Source organism: Gadus chalcogrammus, chromosome 23 (assembly GCF_026213295.1).
Source record: "Gadus chalcogrammus isolate NIFS_2021 chromosome 23, NIFS_Gcha_1.0, whole genome shotgun sequence".
Classification (NCBI taxonomy): Eukaryota; Metazoa; Chordata; class Actinopteri; order Gadiformes; family Gadidae; genus Gadus; species Gadus chalcogrammus.
In genome coordinates, this window is record NC_079434.1 from 7,702,357 (window position 1) to 7,725,465 (window position 23,109).

General features: G+C 43.2%; 1 protein-coding gene across 1 annotated transcript in view; it reads left to right on the forward strand.

Annotated features, from left to right (window-relative positions):
• apbb1ip (amyloid beta (A4) precursor protein-binding, family B, member 1 interacting protein) overlaps positions 1-23,109 on the forward strand; it is a 24,488-nt gene extending 1,379 nt beyond the window's left edge. The window contains exons 2-15 of the mRNA XM_056584039.1: positions 6,775-6,834; positions 9,216-9,303; positions 10,029-10,321; positions 11,429-11,506; positions 12,706-12,865; positions 15,159-15,280; positions 15,872-15,946; positions 16,262-16,405; positions 17,394-17,504; positions 19,479-19,577; positions 20,124-20,253; positions 20,405-20,466; positions 20,781-20,932; positions 21,095-23,109. Coding sequence (XP_056440014.1) covers positions 6,775-6,834; positions 9,216-9,303; positions 10,029-10,321; positions 11,429-11,506; positions 12,706-12,865; positions 15,159-15,280; positions 15,872-15,946; positions 16,262-16,405; positions 17,394-17,504; positions 19,479-19,577; positions 20,124-20,253; positions 20,405-20,466; positions 20,781-20,932; positions 21,095-21,647 — 2,127 coding nt within the window. The 3' untranslated portion in view covers positions 21,648-23,109. The remainder of the gene's footprint in view (positions 1-6,774; positions 6,835-9,215; positions 9,304-10,028; positions 10,322-11,428; positions 11,507-12,705; positions 12,866-15,158; positions 15,281-15,871; positions 15,947-16,261; positions 16,406-17,393; positions 17,505-19,478; positions 19,578-20,123; positions 20,254-20,404; positions 20,467-20,780; positions 20,933-21,094) is intronic.

Sequence of the window (23,109 nt, forward strand, 5' to 3'; positions counted from 1 at the left end):
TGTAGCCTTCTTCTAATACTAAGCAATCTGCCAAAAGATTTGACTTTTTGAATGTTCAGTGACATGGAGAGTTAGCTAGTTTCAGCTTTCTTGGCAAGCATTGCAGAGTTGCAATAATCATTCATTTTTTTTTGGCTTTTGTTGGTCCCCTTTCAACCGTGCAGAAAGCCACAGAGTTTAAGTTTTAACCTAAGGAATGAGTTCAATTGTTGTGGTCTCTCTTAGATTACCAGGAAACACACCACAGTTTCATTATGTCAACCAGTATAGTTTGAAAAGTCCTCAATTCCCTGAAATGAGGGGCTGGAACATCCGCAGCTTGTAGTAAAGGTTGGGTGGAGGGATGGCAGGGGAGGTGGTTAACTGCAGAGAAAGAGTATGTTGTGTCAGTTGCTTCCTTTACCGTTGGCCCATCTGGTTGTGTGGTGGGGCCACAGTGGGACACGCCAATTCCAACCAATGCATCCTGTTCCGCCTCAGTCAAGTCTTGATATTTATGAAACATAAACTCATAAGCTTACAGATCCAAAATGGATGCATTGTTGATTCTATATGCACTGGAATGTACTGAAGAAGATAACATCCGGGTATGAAAGAGTTCTACATGATACTCACTGGTTTCTGATTGAGAGTGTTTTAAAAAACAGAGCTGGACATTTCTTCCACTATTTTTACTGGTTCTCCTTTTCTTTTTTTTGCCTGAGAATAACATGCATCACAGCATTAAAATAACTATTTAAATATATACTTCCTCTTTTAAATACATTTGTGCTGTGTGCTCTATTTACCATTTTCGTCTTGCCATCTCTCCAAGTTGATTTCTGTGGCTGTGGTGCCATATTACAAAGGTTTTAAGGGGTTTAGCCAAACAAACTCTGTGATAGATTTTAAAGTCACGATAACACCGTCATGATTAAAACAATCTATTATTGGTCACACTGATGGAGTTGTTTTTCAGTGGTAATGAACCAAGGAATTATTTTGGTTCAACCATTACATTTTTAATTTTGGAAACAATAAACAACTTTTTGTTTCCCATTTTTTCCTTTGAGACTAATCAATAACATAAGGTTTGATCCAGATTTGTTCTGCCTTTTCTGCAGGACACTAAGCTGATCCTCCTGATCTTCCCGTGCGCCTCACCTTTACACAGGCCATCCTAACATCATTTATTTGGTCGCTTCTCGTGGCAAGCATATCCAATGATCAGAGAGAGAGACGATCAGGGGGTAGCACAGGAGTTATTGCTGCTCTTTGATACATTGTTAGTCATGGTGGTGCGCCTGCACACCACACGAGAACCCCCGAGGAAGGGTAGTATCCCACTGGTGTTCATCTTCATCATCCTCTTTTAAAGTGTCCAACAAAAATATGTAATAGCATTGGGTAGGATAGGCTGTTCAACTCCTGGATGAAAGGGTCTGGATTTTATCCCCAATGTCCAAAACAACTTTACTGTCCTTATTAACATTAAGCATAGTGGGTGCCTTCTGTAAAATCCAAACATACACCATGGTGTTTGGGAACCTGTGGCTTCTTGTTCCAATGAAGAGATTGCTTTTCATGCATGTCTTTCTGTTTACCAAATAGAAAGAGCAAGAGAGAGCAAGAGAGAGCAAGAGAGAGCGAGAGCGAGAGCGAGAGAGAGATCGATCTAATTTAAGAAATGTTCCATTACAATATGACTAATCACTTTGATAAGTTTCGTCTGTTCTCCTTTTGGCAAGCCAGATAGAAGATAAAGGGTGTTTGCTCTGAAGGTTGCACATTTCATAATTTCCTCTTCTTGATTTCGACACAGCACAGGACAGGAAGCTTCCTGTGACCACTTCCTCCTTTTGCAGAGCAACAGCATTTGTGGTTAGGGGAGGGGTTTCAACCAAATTCAAAGAATCGTAAAACTCAATTTGGAACTTCGTTCACATGTTAAGAGCGACATTGTATGACAGTACAAGACAATAAATAAGAGCAGGATCAAAAGCAGTCTGAATAATCCAAGTCTGATCTAAGACGTAGGGCTGAGCCCGTACATTAAAATATTTTTAAATAAATAATGTAACAAGGTTTTCTTACGCTTACTCTGAAAATCCTAGTGATGAGGATAATAATAATATGTATGTAAGGGCGCTAGACAACAGAAATAACTCCCCATAAACGCTTCAGTTGAGGTAATGTTTGCCATCATCAGAATGGCCAAATAGGGGATGACCGACTTACCATAGTTTGTTTAGTCGTTGGATATTCATACATTATTTGAATATTCGGGTAGCACTTTGACAGCTACAATCGAGAAAACACAAGCAAGTTCTATAAGGGTTTTAATGATGACCGTATTTAGCAGGAGGTGGATGGAGCTCATGGAACCCTCCAGGCAGGACTGATAATGGTCTCATCATCAGTGTTGTCCACTATTGTCTGTGGTCAACGGTGGTTCCCAGATGTTGATGTGCCTCCACCTGCCCAGTGTTCTGGTCATTAACTTCCAGTGGTCGGAGGGCGGGCTGTTCGTGCCGGATGGCAATTAAAACCTTGGTCTTGACGATGTTGAGGTCCGGGTAATTACCCCTGGACTGTTCTGAGAATCTTTCAATCATGGCTTTGAGTCACCCCGCTGAGTTGGTGGTGTCCGGAATCAAATGATAGTGTTGTCTGAGGATTGGATGTTTGTCATCCCCACATTTGGTGTGTTAGATCTATGAGAGTTTTCATTTGATCGCCTTTAACGGGAAATTAATTTCCTTAGCCACAACAGCAGCGTAACATATTACAAAATAAAGCACAACAATTGTGGTCTGCTTGTGGTCATATCAAAGTCAGGGAACTGTTCCGTCTCTGGTGAACACAGGCTACTTCAATCACCAATGGCAATATTCTTAGCCAATCAGAGCTAGGTCAACCAATATGGAAGGTCTTTCCCCAAAGAAGCGAACTGAAAACTAGTCCAACAATTTTGCAAGCGTTTTGTGACAGAGCCATTAATAGCTTGTGCTGCTCCAATGGTATCCTGACTCGTAAACTCCTGCTCACTCAGAATGCGACTCAGTAGGAGCTGTTCCGTCAGATGTTATTCAAACAAACACACCCACATACACATCAATCACAAACACACGGTCATAACGCAAACAAACATAACCCAAAACATACATCCAACACATCACCACAGGCTCTGTTGCTAGATGTTAAATAGTGTTATACCATACACCTTAACAGTATAAATCTATCCCTGGAACAGAATCGGTCAGAATCATATTCTTAAAAAGTTAATTAGACGTGATTGGTGATCAAGACCACAACCAATCAGAGACATTTATAGATTTTAACAAAGTGTGGATGAACTCCCCTTCCATCCACAGTCAGGGTTATTAAAGGAGACATATTCTGGTGTTTTCCCAACAAGTAAACAAGTTTTTTTGACTTCCAGAAAACATGTATTTGAAGCTGTTTCCTGGAAATAGCTTTTAGAAAAAAGAAATCTTGCCTACCACTCTGTTTCAGTCCCTTCAGAATGCGCTGCTCCTGGTGTCTGTAGCTTTAATGCAAATGACCTGCTGCCTATTGACCATTGAGCTGTCAGACTGAACCACAGCATGGAGGAGATGGAATTGTTGCTCCTGGAGCTCTATATCTATATGATATAATATAATATAACATAATATAATATAATATAATATAATATAATATAATATAATATAATATAATATAATATAATATAATATAATAATATTATTATACATGGGTACTTATATAATATTATATCTAATTTCACAGCCAAAAGCTATGTGCGCCTCGGATGATATTATGAATCATAAAGACTGCAGCTGACGTCTCTCTGGTACTTCCACAACAAGTAAAGACTCATAGTTGGGGATATCTCGGCCATGTTTGAGAAGAACTGGGGGAAAGGAACTTTGGCGTTGACTCTCTGAAGTCCATAAACTGCGACATGGAGGAGAAAGGGATTTTACTCCGGGAGCTGAGCAGCCGGACTGCCGCCGAGCTCCCCGCGCCGGACCTGCCAGCTTCGGCGGCAGATCAGCTCCTAGAGTACACCCGCCGGAGCAGCCGGAAAGCTTCGGCGGCAGTCCGGTGGGGGTAGCTCGGCGGCAGTCTGGCAGTTCAGCTCCGGGATTACAATCCCTTTCTCCTCCATGTCTCCTCCATGTCTCCTCCACCGTCAGATCCGGCGGGGGGAGCTCGGCAGCAATCCGGCAGAGAAAGAGATTGTACTCCCGGAGCTGAGCTGCCGGGCTGCCGCAGAGTTCCCCCCGCCGGAGCTGCTCGTCCGCTGGTCCACAAAATCGTAACTATATTCTGATTGGAGGGGAGTTGGGAAGTGGGAGGTAATATTCAAGTGTGCCCCCTTCGTACGTAGGAGGGGGCGCCGGAACTGACTCGCTCGTTTGGTAACTGTAGGCGGGATACTTTCAGAAATGCGTAGCTCACTCAATCAGGTACAGACTTTTTTCATAATTTGTATGCGTGTGGGAGCACTAGAGAGAGACCCAAACAACACCCAAAATCCCAGGAAAAGTGTTGTTTTCATAATATTTCCCCACAGTGGCTTTTTGCTGCATGATGTCCCAGTCTTACAATAACAGATGAGCACAGCAGAATGCAGAGATGGTTAATAAACACAACATTTGGAAGAAGACCCAAAGTCAAACAAAGTTGGCAGAGGTGTAGACATGGCTTATGTTTCTGGTCTCAGATATCGGTAGATTTTTCTTTTTAATCTATTCATAACATGATTGTCCTGAATAGATTTAAAATATTCATGGTCAATCAATGTCAGATATGGTTAGGTTTCTGAATGGATTGTTATATTTTGTCATTTGTCAGACATTCTCTGTGTGACTTGCTGAAAAGAAGCATGATATTGAATACCGTGGAAACTGTCTCAGCCAAGTCTTCATACGAGTTCTGACTTGTTTCTCATCATATTGGTGGCCACAAAGTTCTTCGATAAAGCCTGGTTGCTGCTGAATATGAATTAGTTTAAGCTAATCAATCAATTGCTAGCTTGAACTGGATGCACTTCTGGGGGAAAACACGAATAGCCAATCACAATAAACCTTCCTTGCTGATCGTGTGTCTGTGCAGGGAGTTTAACCATATCCACTGAATGCATTGAACAATGTTGTGTAGTCGTGATGCTTGGATATGTCTGGGCCTTAGAGGAACTGCGAGACTGAACACGCCAGGAAGACGCCTCTAGTACAGCATACCATGTACTGCTCCCTCCCTCAATCCGTAGAGGTGGAGCAACAGCACGTAGCCGCGGGCTAGCCTTTACTTCTGCAAACATCTGATCCTCAGATAATCGCTAACTGCCGAAAGAACATAATTACCTGCTGTTATCTGTTGTGCCTAGTGGTCCAGCTTGTGTTCTGATAACAAAAACACATTGGTAACACTTCACCATTAATTGAAACAAGTTAAAGCAGGATTAAGCATTAACTAACAATAAACCTAAAAGTTCATTAACAGTAAACTAATGACTAACCCTAACCCATTAATGTTTATTCCTGTACTAATTAACGTTAATTCATGGTTTATTATTTAAACCTGAATGCAAAGTGTTACCCAAACATATTGAACGAGAAAGCCTATTGTCTTTTATATTTTCTAGTATAGGCCTATTAAAGTACACTGTCATTTACCAGAATATTCATGTATTGAATCTTATTGCTTAGCTTATTCAATATACATGATTATTCTCATACTACACATGCTACATAAGCCCATGCTACACAAGTGGATGTGGTGGTGGTTTTATGTGTCTATGCTAACTATGTGGTTGTGGTTGTATGTATTAATGCTAAGTGTGTGTGCAGTGGTTGTATGTATCTATGCTAAGTATGCATGCAGTGGTTGTATGTGTATATACTAAGTGTGTGTGTGTGTGTGTGTGTGTGTGTGTGTGTGTGTGTGTGTGTGTGTGTGTGTTGTTGTTGTATGTGTCCATACTCAGTGCGTGTGTGTGTGTGTGTGTGTTGGTGTATGTGTCTATACTAAGTGTCTGTGTTGTTGTTGTATGTATCCATACCAAGTGTGTGTGTGTGTGTGTGTGTGTGTGTGTGTGTGTGTGTGTGTGTGTGTGTGTGTGTGTGTGTGTGTGTGTGTGTGTGTGTGTGTGTGTGTTGTTGTTGTATGTGTCTATATAAGTGTGTGTTGTTGTATGTGTGTATACTAAGTGTGTGTGTTTTTGTTGTATGTGTTTATACTAAGTGTGTGTGTTGTTGTTGTATGTGTCTATAAGTGTGTGTTGTTGTTGTTGTTGTTGTTGTTGTATGTGTCTATCCTAAGTGTGTGTGTTTTTGTTGTATGTGTTTATACTAAGTGTGTGTGTTTTTGTTGTATGTGTTTATACTAAGTGTGTGTGGTGTTGTTGTATATGTCTCTACTAAGTGTGTGTGTGTTGGTGTTGTTGTATATGTCTCTACTAAGTGTGTGTGTTGGTGTTGTTGTATGTGTCTCTACTAAATGTGTGTGTGTTGGTGTTGTTGTATATGTCTCTACTAAGTGTGTGTGTTGGTGTTGTTGTATGTGTCTCTACTAAATGTGTGTGTGTTGGTGTTGTTGTATATGTCTCTACTAAGTGTGTGTGTCTGTGTTGTTGTATATGTCTCTACTAAGTGTGTGTGTTGGTGTTGTTGTATATGTCTCTACTAAGTGTGTGTGTTGGTGTTGTTGTATGTGTCTCTACAAAGTGTTTGTGTTGGCGTCGTTGTATATGTCTCTATAAGTGTTTTGGTTTCTGGTTTCTGTTCTCAGATGGATGACATTGACGCCATGTTCAGCGACCTGCTGGGGGAGATGGACCTCCTCACTCAGGTGAGTCAAGTCTCGCTAACTTTATTTAAACAACACCTTAATACAATAGCGATCGAAAGGAATTGATAGACCCCTGCTTTCTGAACATTAGTCCTTCATAAGACAAGACAAAAAACAAGGCCAAAGCCCACTATGATGTGAAAGAAACCTTGAGAAGGAGATTTAAGCGAAAGCTAACTCCAGGGCTGGTAGGAGGGCGACAGGTGCCCTGTGTAATTAAAGTATAGCAAATAGCAATAGTTAATAAATTGGTGTGACACTGTAGGCCTACCGATGAGTCAGTGGGCCACTGAAGCACTGACAAATGACCTAAATCAAAGGCAGGAAATATTTTTTAAATGTCAGGAAAATGGGTTTCATTCTGAAAGCAAGCTCGGGCCATGTGAAATCAATTGATGTATTTTATGTATTTTACATTTATTTTTTATGGACAGCTGTGTCTTTGACCCTCGAATGTTGTATTTTTGGCTGTTGTCGTGTGTATGTTTCTAACCAGAAAGCAATAGATTCAAACTCCACCTCTAATTTAAAGGCCATTTTTGGGCCATTTGTTGATATTTAAAAGCCACACGTGATTGGGTGGCTAAAATGTGAGCAAGTTCATTGGTCCCATTTGTGCATCATAGTGGTTTTCGCTAAATTTGTCGGTCAGATATTTCCGATACACAAACTGCCAAGACAGCATTTGATTTGGGTGAGAGTTTAAGTTTTTCTCCCCCACAAATACTCACTTCCACAATTTGTTCTTCAGTATTCTTTGCAACTCCTTCGTAGACATCTACGATGCTTGTTCGCCACTACTAGGGAGTCAGTTAGTAACCCAGCAGAAAAGGTATTTCTGGGGTTTAAAATCTACAGACTTTTAGTAAGATATCTAATGGGACCAGTGGCGATTTCTCTAAGACTGCAAGGGAAGCTCAGCTTCCCCTAAAATTTCGAACATTAAATTGTCAAATATGTATTGTTGTGTTAACATTTCATTGACTACAAATTCGTTAAAATATGTTCATGTCGAAGACGAGTTCGATGAGAATCTTATCCAAGACTGACTCGATTTTGTTAACTTCTCATACATTCCCGTAATGTCAATGCATTAGACCGTAGAAGCCGAGCGTCCATTCACTTCAATGAGACTGCATGGAACAGTTTTTTTCATTGCCTCGAAACTCGACGGTCATTGGATAAATGCCCAGATTTGTCCCGCCCCCGGACGCTCAGCGTCTCTGGGGGTGGATGGAGCAGTGGGCTGGCCTGGGCTAGCCTGGACGCTGGGCTTCCGCGTTATGATTGGAGGATCAGTCGAAAGTCTGAATCACTTTTTGATTGACAGCTATTTTGAGATATACACAGTCACTTCACTATCTGAGTTCAGTCCCATCGCGGATTTTGCAAGTGAAGTCTCATGACAAACTGCAACACATTTCTTGGTATTTGCTTGGCGAAATTGCTTCCATTATTAATTTAACACATTTATTGTATTTCCTTGTTTCAGTTTAACATACTTTCCGCATTTCCTTGTTCCGAGATTAATATCGTTTCGTTAGTTCGTTCATTTATACTGTTGGCTAGGTCGGAGTGAACTAGCCAGCTAGTAAGGTGCACACGATGGCAGTTTGACAACTATTTTGATGTAGGCCAAAAATGAGCTTCCCCTCTTTAAAAGACCAGCAGCCGCCACTGAATGGGACCTAATTTGCATATCAAGAGAGCCTGTCGGGGGTCCCAGAACCATGCATTTAGCTGATTCCACATCAATTCAATTAACATCTCAAACAAACGTCCATGACTAAAGTCCGGGAAAAAACATGTTTTCTATAACATCTCCCCCTTCCCCTTCTTCGAAAATGGTATTTCTAGTGGTTAGGATGGACGACAACCACTATAAAGCCGCCCATTCATCAGAGACATGCTCTAACATGGCTGGCATGACCGCAACATTAGGGGGAATCCTCTATGTGGTCATTCTCCAACCATAAATTCCCCTCTCTTTTAAGAAAACTGCTCAAATGGCAAATATATATTCACCGGAAAGACTCCCTAGTCGAAGCCTGACACTTTACCCCGACTCCTGAGAAAATAACGTCCTCTTTGAAGTTGTTCTCCCACTAGCCAGTCGTGTTAAATCGTTTCCATGTTGCCGAGCAGACATATTTATTGAACACAGTCCACTCGTGTAGCATACTGAAAGCCAGATGCCATGTAAACATCACAACACTCCATACGTAATAAATGGGTACCAGTCTTTTATACAAGATTATGCTGTGGACCGTACCACCTGGAAAACCCCCGGGGGTTGGTCTCTGCAAATGTTTTGATTCTTTCTTTTCTTACAGAGAAGTGGTATTCTGAGGAATCATTGTTTCTCTCCATCTCTTTTTCAGAGTCTCGGGGTGGAGAATGAACCCCCAAATGCCATCACCAGTCCGCCCGAAGAAGTGAATCTCTCCCCAGGCTTCACAGACCTGAATGGTGACCCACTGTCTATTCTTATCAGGAGACTTGAAATTATTAATATTTTTTAATCACATACATATCTATGTTGGGTTTTTAGCCAAACATATTCGAAAATGCTATGGCAAGGGTAGCTACAAGGCTATGTTGATCGCATCTTAGCAGCAGCTACAAAGGCAGGGCTACGTTTCACAAATGACTGAAAAGATTACAGTAATTAGAATCACAGAGAAAACGGGCCTGACGTATAAAGGCTGAAGGGGTTCTTTTCATTTGAGTATAAACTCAGCTACTGTTGGGGCTCTGGGTTAACATCAAGATTCCGATGTCTTTCGCTCATTTACCAGGCATTGCTTACGTATGTTAGGTACCAACTGGGCGGAGTCGTCTATGGTGAGACCTAGGCATCAATACTGGCTCCATCAGTGAGTTAGCAATGTTTAAGATTAAGATGCTGATAAATACTCACACTGAAACAGTTATTCTTTGTTAAAAGGGTCCCCTTTTTTACCTACCAGGTTTAATGTTGATTAGCCATTAGAAACCGTTTCAGATTCTACCCATTAGTGACCTCAGCCTACAAAGGTTGATCTATCCTTCAAAACTCCCACTTGTGTTGTGACCATAGGGTCGATCTTGAAATGAATCAAAATAGCTTGTAAACAAAATCCCTTGTGGTAACATTTGGGCCCTTAAATTGGAATGTTCTAAAAACAATAAACCTTTTTGCATCATTCCGCCAGAGTCTCTCCATGAACTGGAGGACAATGACTTGGACGTGCTCATGGCCGACTTAATGGCCGACCTAAATGCCACCGAGCTGAAGCTAGCCGCCGACATAGAGAACCTGAAGGTTCCCCCGTCGTCCTCTGCTAGCCAGCCGCCACCGGCTGCCCTCCCACCTGCGCCCCAGGGCCTGAGCTCCTACGACGCCAGCATCCTCCCCTCCCCCGTCTCATTGCAAGGCGATGTCGGCACCCCTTCCCCTTCTCACCAGTCCCCACTGCCCCCGCCGCAGCATGCCAAGCCCTCCATGGTGAGTGGATAACGGGACGAAGATGATGTTGATGCTGATTTAGAATATGTTTAAGATGTTAATTGTGTCACGTTGTAGTTTAGGTTTTGGCTACAGTAAGACACTGTACAGCTTGTTTTGTACAGTGATCTACTTATGACAAGGCAAGGGTCATCCTGACATAGTAAAAAAACTGGCAGTACTAGTAGTTATAAAACATACAGAAGTAGTTATAAAACAGTGTTCGCTGACAGTTTTCATTTTTGACACCTAAAGGGGTGATTAATTGAGTACCATATTCTAATGAGGTAAGTTATCAATAAGAAGTACATAACAAGCGACAGCAGCGGTAGAATTAGCTGCGGTAGCCATGGTAACATGACTCAAATACATGTCAAAGGTTGCCCGTTCAGTTTGTCACGGTTTCATTAACCATTAGCCAGTCAACAGAGACGGGCCACACCTTAGGATCCAATGTCAACCAACATACAAACACAAACCAAAACAGTTAAAATGCTCAATTTCTTGCCAAAGTTTTATTACAGAGCAATACTGCTCTTCTAAGAACCCGCAAGCTCCTTAAGAATTTTGGAGCAGGATGAAGACGGGTTGTCTGCCTCGGTCTCATCGAAGGAGCAGAAGAAAAACCCAGTCTGGTGGGGATCAAACGTGAGGCGCTTCGGGAGAGGAAGCAGAAAGAGAGTCAATGGCGAGCCGGTGATGCGATGACGCGTGGACGCGTCGGGGAATCGACCCGCTAGAGAGCTTATTGCTTTAGCAGCCCTCGTGACCTCACCGTGCGAGACAAAAACACCAGCTGCTCTGGGCGAGAACTCAGTGGGCCGTTGCAAAACCGATGGTTCGATTCCCCAACTCCTATGGACACCTCCGATAGAAAAAGTGCTCCAAGGATACCAACCGTAACAGTCCCCGACAAGCTGGTTATAGAATTTCCTCGACACTGGGCTGGAATATGATAAGCATCAGATTTTAACTTCCAATTAGGAAGGGATGTGTGTATAACTGTTAATGGAATGGTTTGTGTATCACAAGTTGGGATAACTGACCAACTGATGGCTCTTATGAATAATTACATATAATGACATGCCTATGATTGTTTTCCTTCAGGAGGAGATAGAGGCTCAGATCAAAGCAGACAAAATCAAGATGGCCCTGGAGAAATTAAAGGAGGCCAAAGTGAAAAAGGTAAGTCGAGTCAAAGCGGTCTACACACGAAGGCTATGAACCCAACCCATCATACCCTCTGGAAAGATCTGAGAACATCTGTCTGAGGAGAAGAACATGGCAGAGCAGCCTCTGTCTTGTTCCCGTCTCAACGGCCAATAATTCAAATAAAAGATGTCTGCTTTTATGGCGGATTGCGTTTGCAAAGCCTTATAAGGTGATCCCAGGGGAGGAAATACGAAGAGCTGCTCGTCTTCAAAGCAAGTGCATCAAGCTACACATGTGGTAAATAATCAATTAAAGTGTAAGTTCATACCAGCTCTAGAAGTTAGTTTTTAACACCTTACTTATCATAGTTCAAGGCTTAAGACACCTCAAACTGTCACGGATCATCGATATGTTAAAAATTTGATTAGATCTGTGAAGCAAACAGAGGCAGAAGGGGGTTTTAACAGGAAACTGGTATGAGGGTACGAGCACTCTCACGGCCAAATGTGTTAAAAGGCTTTATATTTTTTGCAAAGGAGAAAGGGTTTCGACTTCAACAGAGCTGTGAGCCTTGAAATGTGAGATGGTAATGTGGGGTTGCAGACATATTTACAACCGAAATCCACACATCTCGAATACCTAATCCCCCCCTATGAGGAGCTGAAGGTATATGACTAGATGATTGATATGGAGAAAGCTTTAAACCAGATGCCCACTGTCTCACAGAAAAAAGTCAAGACATGCTTACATATTATTTGAAACATCCAAATCCCTGACTTCGATACCCATCTAAAAAAAAAGACATTTTTATCACATGATGTGAGAGTGGAACTGATCTTGTGGATTAACAGTGGATATGTTTCCAGACGACGGGAAGTGCACGTAAGCCAATGTGGAAGACGTTATTCATGGCGGAAAATGACCTCAGCCATAGCTTGGACAAAATAGATTAAATGAGGACAGAAGTTTGACTAGAATAGAAATTTGAAGTTGGATGAAATGGACCAAAATGTGTGGCATTTGTGGCTTTCTTCGTAGCTAGGTAGCGAACAGTAAGGATTGTATTGATAGTAAGACCTATTTGTTTATCCTAGGAAATTATAAATCATAGTTGGAAAACGACAATCGTGAAGTGCAAAAACGATAAACCAATAAAACATCTGAATAAAACTATGCTAACATAAAATCCAAGCTAGGCTAAGCTTAAACGGAAACAAACTTTGTCTTGGCAGTTGGTGGTGAAAGTTCTGATAAAGGATGGGAGTTCTAAAACTCTGATGGTGGATGAGAGGCAGAACGTGCGCGATGTTCTGGACAACCTGTTCGAAAAGACACACTGTGACTGCAACGTTGACTGGAGCCTGTACGAGACCAACCCGGACCTGAACCTGGGTGAGTTACTGGGACATATCGCTACAAGATGATCGAAAAAGGTTTTTCTATGATTTAGTGTGTGGTCAAAGCACCAACCCTTGCTGTATTGAACTTAATTAATTCAGGGATATCTAGTAGTTGGAATGTTTAAACATTCTTGCATATACATAAACAATCAGTACATCCAATTTTGGGGTGATGTGTTATGGATATACGTTTTTTGTATCTGGAATTTGTCAACACACTCATGCATACTCTTTATCTGCTTCCCCTCCATGCACACATGCACACACATACACACACTCACGCACACAAGATGATGGACTATGTTTTTATCGGCCTGATGACAGGCCTGCTACAGCACGCTCACAATGAACCATTGATCGAACCTCTCTCTCTCTCTCTCTCTCTCTCTCTCTCTCTCTCTCTCTCTCTCTCTCTCTCTCTCTCTCTCTCTCTCTCTCTCTCTCTCTCTCTCTCTCTCTCTCGCGCTCTCTCTCTCGCGCTCTCTCTCTCGCGCTCTCTCTCTCTCTCGCGCACATTGTCCTGCTCCATCGCTCCCTTTCTCCATCGCTCATTATCTCACTCTGTCTTTCCCAAACACACACACGCAGCGGGCAGGTGGCTTTCATTGTCTGTATGGGATCCCGCCGGCTGTCCGGTGAATATTTCAAAGGGATTCAATGTAATAAGGCATTTATGGAGCCAACGCGTAAATGGCAGAGGATATGGTTGTTGTCATCATTTGCTCTGTGCTATTTTTAAACCAAATGACACCCTGAAGAGAGCTTCTGGCTCGTGGTCTTAGGGACTAATTCCCTGTTGTAGTCACACTGGAACAACCACCTAACTCTCCGCTATCTCAGACACAACGCCTTTTTGGAAGCAGAAGTACAACTCGACTGACCAACTCACCAGCAGGCCCAGTTTCTTCTTACTAATTTTAAAACGTAGAATTAAATGGACTATCTGTTCCAAACTTCAACTCACGCTAACCGTTTGCTTTTCGTTAAAATATATGTAAATATGCCAATGCATGTCTGCACCTTTTACCGTATACTTTCATCATAAATTTGAAAGTATACGGTATATACTTTCAAATGTATTTGTGACTCTTTGGATTGTCTATCAACTGGCCATTGTGTTTGATAGACGCTTTGTGTTAACTATAGCCTTGCCTTGCCTGACATCGCCACAAACACGACAAACCAGGGCTGGGTTCCAGTACTTAGCTGTTGCCACGTTGGAGAGAGAGAGAGAGAGAGAGAGAGAGAGAGAGAGAGAGAGAGAGAGAGAGAGAGAGAGAGAGAGAGAGAGAGAGAGATGGAGAGAGAGAGAGGATTGAGTGCTAGAGAGAGAGAGGGAGGGAGGGAGGGAGGGAGGGAGGGAGGGAGAGAGAGAGAGAGAGAGAGAGAGAGAGAGAGAGAGAGAGAGAGGATTGAGTGCTAGAGAGAGAGAGAGAGAGAGGGAGGGAGTGCTAGAGAGAGCTTAAGCGAGAGAGAGAGAGAGAGGCATATACGGCGTCCATGTGTGAAACATCCCCAGAGCCTGCACCATATGGTCCTTGTAGTTCAAAAGGCTCACAGGGCTAATAACTCGCGGCAGGGGCGACGTCACACCAGCGTTTTAACAACATTTATAGTCGCGCCATTATATGGATCCCTGGGAACACTTTTGTTGATACCCAGTGTATGGCGCGGTCTGTAAACTGTAATTGTGAACCACGTGGCCAAAGGCTTAAATAGGCAGCTGCGTTCAAGAGCCACCTAGCATAATAGTCCTCTCTATGTTGCATTTGATACTATTTATAGTTTTTTTTTATGTTGTATGACATTGAGTTTACAACTCTTTATGGTCAATATAGTTAGGTTGTCAAGGATGAGTAAATAGGCATCAGTTTTATTGGCCAAATTTGGTTTACACATGCAAGGAATAAACGCAATAAGAAAGTAGAAGTGTTTGTGATTTGAATAAGTGCAGATGGTGGTGAGGGGAAGTTGTGGAATCCCTGCCAACATCGCAGCAGAAATGTGATCTTGCCGTTGATAATAAATAGAATCCTTGATTTTTGTTCCAGGTTGTGCTCTGTGGACTTGGCGAGATAATAAAGCCCAAGTTCTAAAATGATGTTACTTTGAATAAATACAATGTTGATTTTTCAAGAATTTTTTACTTTTCCATTGCCAAAGGTCTCTGAACCTTCCGCAGAGTTCCAAAGTTATTTTGGCAGCCGGTTTATCTCTGTAATAAGGAAGTAGATGAAAAAGATCTGTTTTCCGATTCATTATTATATATTTTTTCCACTTGTCAGAACGTGGATTTGAGGACCATGAAAACCTGGTGGAGCCTCTGTCTGGTTGGACCAGGGACAGTGAGAATAAGCTCCACTTTGATGAGAGGGAGGACAAATACGAAGTCTTCAAAAACCCTCAGGTGAGCGTACTGCAAGTGGCTTCATCATTCAATGAAAAAAATGTAAATGTCTCACTGCACCGCTTCACACAAAGGCCAGGCTCTTTGTACATATATGAATTTTGAACTTCACAATACGGGATACTGACATATTGTTCTGCGATTCCAAAATTAAAATTGGAGGGGTTACGGGGTAAATACAGAGAACAATAAGTCCCACGCAGGGTTAAGGGGATTTAACCTAAAATTGCATGTTCAATAGTCAAAAAGCCCTAGCGCGTTTCGTTTTAAAGTTCAAGGCGCGATGTTCATGTGATGTCAGCACATCTATAACACATTTATTTAAACCCCCAGCCACATCTGACTGTTGCATTGCTCATGTCTGTATTATTGGATGTCCCGGGCTGTGCGATGTATAACCCCTTGTATCATCACTGTTATGCATCAAAGAAAATGGCCTCCGCTGAGGGACGGTGTCTAGTTTGTTAATAGAGCAGTCCGCTCTATAACCGCTGTATTCTTGGCAGGCACAAAGAGAGAGTCTCAAAGCGTGAATGGAAATCACCATTTACATTTTTTCACCTTTTTAACTCCTCTGTGTTTTTACTCCAGAACTACTATCTGTGGAAGAAGGACAAGCAGACACTGAAGGACATGAGAGACAAAGACAAAGAGTTGCTGATAGAGGTAATTAACACACACACACACACACACACACACACACACACACACACACACACACACACACACACACACACACACACACACACACACACACACACACACACACACACACACACACACACCCACACACACACACACACATCCTCTCTCTAACACACAAATATACTCAACAACACACACAACAGTCATTCTCAAACACACACACACACACACACACACACACACACACACACACACACACACACACACACACACACACACACACACACACACACATGTAACGTGTGACATCTGACCTCTCCGTCTCTCCTGCCCCAGGAGAACTTCTGTGGGACGTCCATAAAGGTGCCCGACCTGGAGGGAGCGCTGTACCTGCGTGAGGATGGCAAGAAGTCCTGGAAGCAGAAACTCTTCCTCCTCAGAGCGTCCGGGATTTACTACGCCCCCAAGGGAAAGAGCAAGGTCAGAGGTCACCAGAGGTCAATTCTGACCCAAGACCATACAATTAAAATGACCTAGTCCATCATTGTATCAAACTTTTGCCCTGGCGAACTCTCGCCAACATCGTCATATGCCGTTGCACTATTACATTTTAAAATGGCATTGTTCGTAATGTTTTGCCATGATTGAAACGTTGAATTACTTAAAACTTAATAAATACACAATAAATACTTATTATACATTCATAGCATTAATTATTATATTACTATTACTATAATTATTATTATTATACAATCCCCCTTTGAGATAATTTTTTTGTCAAGTTCAGACATACATTCAGACATTTACTAAGTAAGGTTCGATCAATGGTTCATTGTGAGCGTGCTGTAGCAGACCTGTCATCAGTAATTTAGAAGAAACTGCAAACTAGGCTGAGAAAAACCAAAGAATACAATCATAATTTGAGTAGCAACAAAAAAAGGTTCAAGCCGTACAACCGAGATTAAAAACCACAAGTCGACCGATTGAAGCGAAGCGTAATGAATCAGAAAAAGGTCATACCTAAAAGAAAGGACCAGGGGGCTTTTATTTTGTCGTACGACCACGAAGGCCCTGGTTCGTAGTTTCTCTTTAATAAACTCCTCCACTGTTTCCCCAACCCCTGTTGAACATGAGCTGTGCTGTCTCATAGCTGCCAGCTGGCTGTATACAGTCGGTTCACTTAACTCCCTATCTAAAATCTCCCCTCACGCTTTTACTCTGAAACCAGCCATTCATAAAGGTACAACACACCAGGTTCAGGTACCACCACCACCACACACTCTGTCTCTTCAGACGTCAGATCGGATGACTGCCGGTCAAGGACTGGCTGTAAAGTGGAGGCCGGCTGGATCTTTCAAAGGCGTGTTGTAACTTTAAAGGGGTGGTCGATACTCATGGAGTCTGACCCAATGTCGCAAACGTCTTAAGATGTGTGTGTAACGTGACTCTCTCCCCCCCCCACTGCCAGACCTCCCGTGACCTGGTGTGTTTTGTGCAGTTTGACAACGTCAACGTGTACTACGCTAAGGACCTGAAGAGCAAATACAAGGCCCCCACAGACTACTGCTTTGTTCTCAAGGTGAGGAGAGTATTCCTTGATGTAGGAGAGAGTGTAGAGGCTTGTGTGTTTCATTCCCAGAACAGGTACCTGGGATCCAACCCTCAACGTCCCAAGCCCGGACTAGTGTGCCCTTTACCCTGAGGGCTTCCCCGGAGAGATTAAACAATGTCTCCAATACCTTATCTGGCTGGACAGGATAGTGCAGTAGCTCAGGGGTTCAATTCCAAGCCGAAAAGGTACTGGGTTCAATCCCCAAAGTCTGTAGTCTACACAGAGCCAGCCAGGTCCAGCGCCTGACAATTACCTCTGTGGTAATGATTGAAAAAGTGTAGTTTTCTAATAATTAAACATTAGCAATTGTCATATATATCTGAAAGTATCCTAATCTTAGAACTGTAGGCTAACATCTGAAGAGTCACATGACACTGTCCACACAGAGTGAATCTCAGAGACAGTTAAACACAACAGTAGCTTCCTCATGGTCGTGGCGTATGCAACATTTACCATAACATTTTCCTTAGCAACAAAGTTGTTTATTTTCGTTTATCAATTTTTTACATGGTTTAGTATGTAAGACAATGTCGCACCATTTTAGTTCTGTGTCTGCGGCTGGGGACACAGCTGCTGTCTAACGAGAAAGATATTTGAGGAAGTGAGAAAAGTTTAGTCCTTGTTTTTATTTATATCTTTGTAGGCCTCTGATCGCTCACCGTTTTTTTATGTCGACTGCTGAAAGCTCAGCAAATACGATTTGACGAGGTGTTAGAGAAAATTAAAGGCAGAGAGAGAGAGAGAGAGAGAGAGAGAGAGAGAGAGAGAGAGAGAGAGCTAGCCCACATCGAGGTAAAGATTGGGAGAGAGAAAGACGCTGAGAGTCAGAAAGAGAGAGGCTTCTTGACAGTTCAAAAGGGCCCAGGGTCCCAGTGATCTGGTTCCTGGCCTCTGAAAGTCTGAGCAGTGTCTCCAATACAATACAGTGACTGTTTAGGGGGTTATACTCCCAGTGGAAACGTTGTGTTCAATAGCCTTCATGTAGGCATTCTTGATCAGGATGCCAAACCCAGACCTGCACCTTAAAGACCTGTGTCTGAATACACTGGAGGCCGCTTTGGATTAAATCGAATGCTAAAAGACAATCAGTGACAAGTTGTAGCTACCACTCCATTATACAAGCACTTTTCTAACGTTGTGTTCGATAAGGTAATATATGAATAAAGTCTTCCTTCGTATACGAAGACAAGAGTGTTTCACCAGGCTTCCCCAAAACGCATAGATTTGTTAAAATCCCCTACTAAGCATTATGTGGACTGGGTTTGAAAAGAGCAGCGTTGAAGGACAAATAACTACAAAAGCTAAATCCCTTTAATTACTACATTAACTATTTAAAATAAATGACTTGATTATAACTACATGAACCTCTTTTATTTTGGGGAGTCTTTATGAGTCAGTCATTACTGGTTTCTCGTTCTGCAAAGAAGAATGTCTGAATTGGACCACATCAAGTCCACTACAGATGCAGCATAAAACACACATCTTGAACTGATTCAGGGGCCCTTTCCCAACCTTTTAAATTATAAGACTTTAGATCTCTCCTACCGCCTGGTGGTAGGAGAGGGTAGGTGATACCTGACACCAACCTGCTCATCAATGCGATCATGCATCTCACCATTCTCACTGTGAAGTCAGGTGCATTTTTTTTGTACCGGATATCCCATCATCCCAGGTACAGTCTCAAAGGCTTTACAAGCCTTCAATATATGATAAGCCCCTAAGGCCTAAGGACAAGGAAATTAATTTCCAAGGAAGAAACCTTGTTAATTAACACAGGAAGAGGGAGCCCACCTTCCAGAGAAGAGACGGACAAAAAAAAAAGATTAGTGGGGTGAAGTAAAGTGAAATTGAGTTCTTAGAAAATAAACAATTTGTAATGTCCATGTAGGTCATCTTAGATAAAGCTCAATATGAAATAATACTGTTTGTTTGTGTTTGTAGCATCCTCAAATCCAGAAGGACTCTCAGTACATCAAGTACCTGTGCTGTGACGACCCCTGGACCCTGAATTTGTGGGTGACCGGGATCCGGATAGCTAAGGTAAGCTCAGCTCAGATAAGATATTATTTAGCTAAATCTGCCCTTCCGGTACAAGCACTGGATGCTAAGAAGCTACAGCTAGCCTAGTTGTGCCTATCAAAGCACACAAGAACCACAAATGGAGCAGGTAATGAGGCAAAGCAGACATCTCATACTGGATCTTATTTTTCCTCCACAATGCATAGATCTTTGCTTTTGAAGAATCCTGGTTGAATTGACTTCATTATTGCAAACCGTTTGCACATGGGTCGCCATGATCAGAAATTTGGTCAGAAAGTGAATCCATTCATAGAGTATAAAGGTGGACTGTTCCTTCAAATCATTCACTACAAAAACAATATCTAACCCTGTGGTTCTTTAATGGGAATATAATTTAAACCCAATCAACACCAATTTCTCAGTGATCGCATGCACATCTCACTACACTCTGATAATTAGTGCTTAGCACGTCTATGCAGAATCCATATAGCTTGGACCATTATGAGACCGTTCATCCCTTTTGATTCACTTTTAATCAAATATTGTCCCTGTCTCCTGGCCTTCTAGTACGGCGCCGCTTTCTATAACAACTACAAGACCGCCGTGAAGAAGACGTCTTCGGGCTCCGCTTGGGCCAACCGCATCACCTCCTCCACTAGCTCCTCCCCCTCTCCCGCGCCCTCACCCTCCCTCAGCGGTAGCCCACGTCCAACTCTGTCTAAGTTATTGAGCTTTTTACATCCTGTTTATTTTACTAACTTACTTCCCCCCCCCCCCCCATCTCTCTTTCCATCTTCATCTCAATTCTCCTTCTCTCTTCTGTCTGACTCTCTCTTTACTGTTTCAAGCTAAACATGCTAGCCAGGCTAACGGACATGCTACCAAACCACAACCAGGTCCTGTGTCTCAGGTAAGAACAGACAGGGCTAACAACTAGCAAACTCTGTTTTGCTGCTCTTTAAAGGACAATACTGTTCGAGGTGGTCAAACCACCGTAGCCTTGTCTCCTGGCTTCACTTAGACGTCCTTCACCAATTTATAGAATGCCATTGATAGAGCCAAACGCTCTTCAGCAGAATTGGTCACAGATATTTTAGTTATGATGGTTTGATCACCAAGGCCAGTATTGTGCTTTAAAGAGTAGCTATGGGCTAAAAGAGAGTGAAGCAACATTGCCCCCTCTTGTGACACAGGGTGTCAAATTAAACCACTCTCTTCTACAAGGACATGGGGATGGATGCTCCACCTCCACCCCCGCCTCCTCCTCCACCACCACCACCATCTTCTGGTTCCTTCCCACCTCCTCCCCCTCTTCAGACCAGCTCCCTCCCCCCTCCTCCCCCACTGACACACAGCTCCCTCCCCCCTCCTCCCCCACTCATAACCGGCTCATTCCCCCCTCCTCCCCCACTGACACACAGCTCCCTCCCCCCTCCTCCCCCACTGACACACAGCTCCCTCCCCCCTCCTCCCCCACTGACACACAGCTCCCTCCCCCCTCCTCCCCCCATGCAGACCAGCTCGCTCCCCCCACGTCTTCCCCCCCAGGCCCGACTCCCCCCAAAGCCCGCGTGTCGGGGCAAGCAGCCTCCGGGCCCCCTGCCCTCCCCGCTCCCCCCTCCGCCTCCCATGGACAGCCTGCCTCCCCCGCCTCCCCCTCCCCCATTCCCCGACGACGCCACCGAGGCCCCGCCCGACTTCTTGCCTCCCCCGCCGCCGATGACCTCGGGCCCGGCCTCGCCCCCCGTCCGCCCGCCCGTGGTCGCCCCTCCCCCCAGGGCTAGCTTCCGGGGCGGCAGCAGAAACCAGAGTCTGCCCCCCCCACCTCCAGACCCTGAGTTCCTCCCACCCCCACCCCCACCAATCAGCATCTCTTCTGGAGGAGGAGGCGGGGCGCCACCTCCTCCTCCCCCTCCCCCACCTCCTCCTCCCTCCGGCTCCTCAGTGAGGAAGACCGCCCCCCCTCCCCCCAGGAGGACTACTCCTGTGCTGGCCGGAAGAGGAGGAGGAGGAGGAGGAGGAGATGGTGAGGAAGGCAACTTCATGTCTGAACTGATGAAGGCCATGAATAAGAAGCGAGGAGAAGACTGAGGTGGAGACTCAGAACGCTCCGAGTTAACGTCACTGTCTCAAGGAAACTAAATCAACCTTTTCGTCATGGCAGAGGCTGTGTTGATGAACTGTTGTTGAACATGACATACTACTGTCGTACTACGATCAAAGCTCAATACAGTGTTTGGAATCGATCGCCAATCTGCCCTTTTACTGGTGTGAACACACCGATTCCATTTCTTTTAAGTATATCGATATGTCTTTACTGTACAGAATGATATTTTACAAACAAAAATAGAAAGGTCTGATGGAAATCCTGCATTCTGTCATCCAATCCTGCATTCTGTTGATTTAAAAAACGTTCAAGTAAATATGTTAAATAAAGGAATAATCAGTGATCTGATATAAAGAGGGAGGGGATTCTTGTCTTCCAGCAAGTAGTCAGTCAGGAAGTCAAACTTCATGAGGGCATCCAGTGAAGCTGAATCCATCATGTGATTTTGTGGAGGGAGACCAAGCACAGAACATGAAGTTCAACTAATCCGTCTCGTCTATTATGGGAGGAATTTTTAAGGGAAATAAGCGGGAGGTAATATAAATATTTTTTTGAATTATTGGTTTAGTATTTGTTCAATTTCGAGTAATCGAATGTATCTAGATCAACAAAGAATGTTTTTTATGCGTGTCTATGAAATAATGGATATTGTTTTGAATCATTCAAATTTAAATTTGATCTATTAAAACATATAACTGCCATGAAACATTATCAGTGTAAACTGTCATAATATAGGCAGAGTATTGTAAATAGTGTAAAATATTCATGTTTCTGTTATACCTTGGATCAAGTTAGATTTTAACAGACAACATGTCAATGCGTTGTTAAATAAATAAACATGTTATGCTTCATGAGATTCGTTTCGTCCGTCAGTGGGTCCGTCGCCTCTGAGCTTACGAATCCGGTGTGCTCCGGGAGAAACAGCAATACCAACGGAAATCGAGGCAGCAGTATAGAATCAGAAGTCAGACCATTCGTGGAAATAGAGAGTAGTATAATATCTGATATCTTATATATAGTGTATTTAACGTTTTATACTTATATTATACTATATACCTGACCTTTTCATTTTATTGTACACCTGCTTGGGCAATGAGTTGTAACTGGTCAATTAAAAATGGCGGAACATTATTAGGAGAGAATCTGCAGGTTGGTGAGGGGTGTCACATATGCCACTGCCACCTAGGCCTACACTTTTTGCACTTATTTTTTGCAGATTTTGGGTGACATAAAGCAAAATTATCTCCTCTACGGATGCCATGTTTGCGATTGTCGAGTCCGGACAGTCACTGCCCTCTAGAGCAGCGGTCCCAAACCACCGTGCCGCGAACCGGTACCGGGCCGCGGGACATTCCTAACCGGGCCGTAGGTTAGTAGGCTACGACATGACTAGAAAAAAGAAATATATATATATATATTAAGAAATTCATGCAAAATGCATGTACA